We start from the raw sequence: 4,178 nt of genomic DNA, 5'->3' as shown, positions 1-4,178 counted from the left end.
CCTAACCACTGAGCTACAGTTTCATTTATATTTTTGAAGATTCTTATTCTGTTTTCCCTCAAGGCTGTCCTAATTTAAATCTCCCCAAACAGTACAGGCTGGTCCCGTTTCCCGCCCATTCTCACCGACACTTGTCTTTGGTGTTTTCCAGACAGCTGCTCCTAAGAGGTGCAACGTGGCATCTCACCGCGCTTGTCAACAAAAATGTTCTCTCTTCCGTGTTCTCATTGGATGTTTGAGTTCTCAGTAGGAGAGTGAGGTTCCTTAACTAACGATGTTCTTTTGCCTGTTAACGGGAAGGACACGGTTGACGTTGACGCTAATGGTGTGACTATCTGTGGTTCATTTCCAGGAGTGCTCATAACTCCCAGCACCAGGGTACAACGGTTTGAAGTCCTCAAGAACGGCACCTTGGTCATCCGCAGGGTCCAGGTGCAGGACCGGGGCCAGTACGTGTGTACCGCCAGCAACCTGCACGGGCTGGACCGGCTGGCGGTCCTGCTGGCCGTGACGGTGCAGCAGCCCCAGATCCTAGCCTCGCACTACCAGGATGTCACGGTCTACCTGGGGGACACCATCGCCATGGAGTGTCTGGCCAAGGGAACCCCAGCTCCCCAAATCTCCTGGGTCTTCCCGGACAGGACGGTGTGGCACACCGTGTCCCGCGTGGAGGGCCGCATCACCCTGCACGAAAACCGGACCTTGTCCATCAAGGAAGCGTCCTTCTCAGACAGAGGGGTCTACAAGTGCGTGGCCAGCAACGCGGCTGGGGCGGACAGCCTGGCCATCCGCCTGCACGTGGCGGCGCTGCCCCCGGTCATCCAGCAGGACAAGCTGGAGAACATCTCGCTGCCGCCCGGCCTGAGCATTCACATCCACTGCAGCGCCAAGGCCGCGCCCCTGCCCAGCGTGCGCTGGGTGCTCTGGGACGGCACCCAGATCCGGCCCTCGCAGTTCCTCCGCGGGAACCTGTTCGTGTTCCCCAACGGGACTCTCTACATCCGCAACCTGGCGCCCAAGGACAGCGGGCGCTACGAGTGCGTAGCCGCCAACCTGGTGGGGTCGGCGCGCAGGACGGTGCTGCTGACCGTGCATCGCACGGCGGCCAACGCGCGCATCACCGGCACCTCCCCGCAGAGGACCGACGTCCGCTACGGGGGCACCCTCAGGCTGGACTGCAGCGCCTCTGGGGACCCCTGGCCGCGCATCCTCTGGAGACTGCCGTCCAAGCGCATGATGGACACGCTGCTCAGGTACTCAGCTTCTTGCGAGTGTATGTTGGGGACAGAATTGCTGCCCCCAAAGGACAGCAGTCCTTGTTAGAATGAGCATGCCAAGACATTGATTTCCAGAGGCTCTTTTTTCTTTTTTGGCTGGGGGTGGGTTTGAACCCGCCACCTCCAGCATATAGGGCCAGCGCCCTACTCCTTTGAGCCTCAGCCGCTGCCCCAGGGGCTCCTTTTCATGCAATGAAATTTTGTGTTTATTAATTCATTCATTCATTTTAAGAGACAGGCTTCTTCTCTGCCACTGAGACTGAAGTGCGGACGCATCGTCATAGCTCACTGCAGCCTTGAACCGTAGGGCTCAAGTGATCATCCTTCCTCAGCCGTCAGAGTACCTTAGACTACCAGCATGCTTTACATACAGAGATGGGGGTCTCACTATGGTGCCCAGGCTGCTCTCCAACTTTTGTCCCAAGCAATCCTCCCGCCTCAGACTCTCAAAGTGCTGGTATTAGAGCTTTAACCAATATGTCTGGCTATTTTTAAATTTTTTGGTAGAGACACGGTCTCACTATGGTGCCCAGGCTGATCTTGAACTGCTGTCCTCAAGAAATCCTCCCAGCTGGGCCTCCCAAAGCACTGAGATTACAGTTTGAGCCACTGTGCCCACCTACTGTCATTATAAAGTGGGGTCTAGTACACACACCTGACCTCCCTCCTTACCCATTCAACCCTGTCCAGAAAAAAAAAAGGAACCAAGAAACTTTTGTGTTAATAATTATATTTTAAAGTGTATTTTAAAAGATGGTATTAGGTAAAACAATTCAGCTTGCTTTTATTTCCATTATTAATTTCAACAAAATATATAGATGTTTTAGGCCTTAGTTTAATATGGCATTCATGATAAAATTGAAGTATGCAAAAATGATAATAAAAATATAGTTATAGGCTCAGCACATGTAGCACAGAGATTATGGCACCAGCCACATATACCAAGGCTGGCATATTCAAACCCAGCCCTTGGTGGCTAAACAACAATGACAACTGCAACAAAAAATAGCCAGGTGTTGTGACAGGCACCTGTAGTCCCAGCTACTTGGGAGGCTGAGGCAAGAGGATTGCTTAAGCCCAGGAGTTGGAAGTTACTGTGAGCTGTGATGCAATGGCACTCTACCTAGTGAGACTCTATCTCAAAAAAAAAAAATTATATATGTGTGTAAATATGTATATATATCTACATAATGAGACTCTGTCTCAAAAAAATTATATGTATGTGTATATCTGTATATGTCATTATAGTACCTTTTAGTGTGCTAAGGACAGCACACGTATGATTATAAAAATATATTTTGGGCAGGATCATTGGCTCATGCCTATAATGACAGCATTTCAGGAGGCCAACATGGGAGGATCTGTGATGGTCAGGAGTTAGACACCAGTCTGGACAACATAGTGAGACCCCATCTCTACAAAACATGAAGAGAAATTAGCTGTGTGTGGTGGCTAAAGCCTGCGACCCCACCAGTTTGAGATTCTCAGGCAGGAGGATGGCTTGAGGCTAGGTAATCTGAGATTAACCTGGACAGCACAGTGAGACCCCATCTTGAGGCTAGGAATCTGAGATTAAGCTGGACACCATAGTGAGACCCCATCTTTTTGGTTGCTTTTAAATGATGGATTGAAGGGCCGGCATTGTTAAGGAAAAAGGAAATGGATTCAAACATAATTAATGGTGCAGGGTAGAAACTTAGTGTCCTAAGCAGTCAGCAGCATCTGAGTGTGGGGACCAAGATCAGTGTCCGTGGGTTTCTTCTGCATGGGTGTTTCTCGTATCTTACTTAGGACCCGTTTGCAGGAAAGAAGCTCAGGCATTTTCCTCCAGCTTCTATTTTAAACTTGCCACATCTGGGTAGTGCTCAGAAGAGTTTGCACAATCGATCCAGAGTAGCACATATCCCATCCAGCCGAGGATGTCTTTCAACTGTGCTGCCCGGTTGCCAGACTGTTTTCTTTTCAGTTGGCCTGGCCGAGCCACTGTTTGGTGGTTTTCACAGTATGAGAATGTCATTCCAGGAGGATTTTGAGTCATTCTATTAATGTCCCTGTATAAATCCTAAGTAAATCATAAATCATCATCTCGGGGGTGCTTCATTCTTATTAAATTCCTACTAATTACATTCTTAGTACAGTGTAATTAAACACCCCATGTGATTTTCATCAAAGAGTGGGCTATTTTCCTGGCCACATATTAGGACTATTTAGAAACAGAGATTTTAACTCTTCCCTCATGAAGCCAAGTCCCTCGGAAGGCGTGTTTCTTTTTTGTTCAAATTTTTGCAGTTTATTCTAATCCCAAGTAGGCCTGGAGATCAGTGCTGTGGACACTTTGCACATACACGCTACTATACAAATTTTTGGATTCAAACTCCAAGGCATGTTAAAATATCCTAAGGAAACACTCACCTGTCAAATTTCTTACTAAGTTGCGTTACCTTGGTTTTTAATCTTGACCTACAAGATAATTTATGTGGTTGTTATCAGTAGCTGCCTTTATTTGCAGTAATCAGGTTGACGCCAAGTGTATACAGGCATTTCCTTTTTGAAGATCTATGATGCTGTCCTGGACGGCGCCTGTGGCTCAAAGGAGTAGAGCGTCAACCCCACAAGCTGGAGGTGGCAGGTTCAAACCCAGCCCCCACCAAAAACTGCAAAAAAAAAAAAAAAAAAAAAAAAGAAAAATAGGAAAAAAAGATCTCAGAGCTAAACAAGTCAGACAAAATTAAAAAAAAAAAACAAAAAATAAGAGGAATAAAGAAAACCTAAAAGAAATATGGGATTATATAGAGATGTATATAACATAATAATAATCATAGGCAGGCCCAAGAGTGAAGAAGAAAATACACAAAGGCTAGTAAATTTATTTGAAGGAATACTCAAGGAATATTTTCCCAG

General features: G+C 47.2%; 1 protein-coding gene across 1 annotated transcript in view; it reads left to right on the top strand.

Annotated features, from left to right (window-relative positions):
• Window positions 1–4,178, top strand: part of MXRA5 (matrix remodeling associated 5) — a 31,532-nt gene that overhangs the window by 23,577 nt on the left and 3,777 nt on the right. Inside the window, 1 exon segment of the mRNA XM_012807148.1 lies at window positions 353–1,253. Within this exon segment, the coding sequence (XP_012662602.1) occupies window positions 353–1,253 (901 nt within the window).

The sequence above is a fragment of the Otolemur garnettii genome, unplaced genomic scaffold (assembly GCF_000181295.1).
Source record: "Otolemur garnettii isolate 467f Iridium unplaced genomic scaffold, OtoGar3 scaffold00065, whole genome shotgun sequence".
Classification (NCBI taxonomy): domain Eukaryota; kingdom Metazoa; phylum Chordata; class Mammalia; order Primates; family Galagidae; genus Otolemur; species Otolemur garnettii.
Note: the sequence above shows the minus strand (reverse complement) of the source record. Positions and strands in the feature narration are given on the sequence as shown.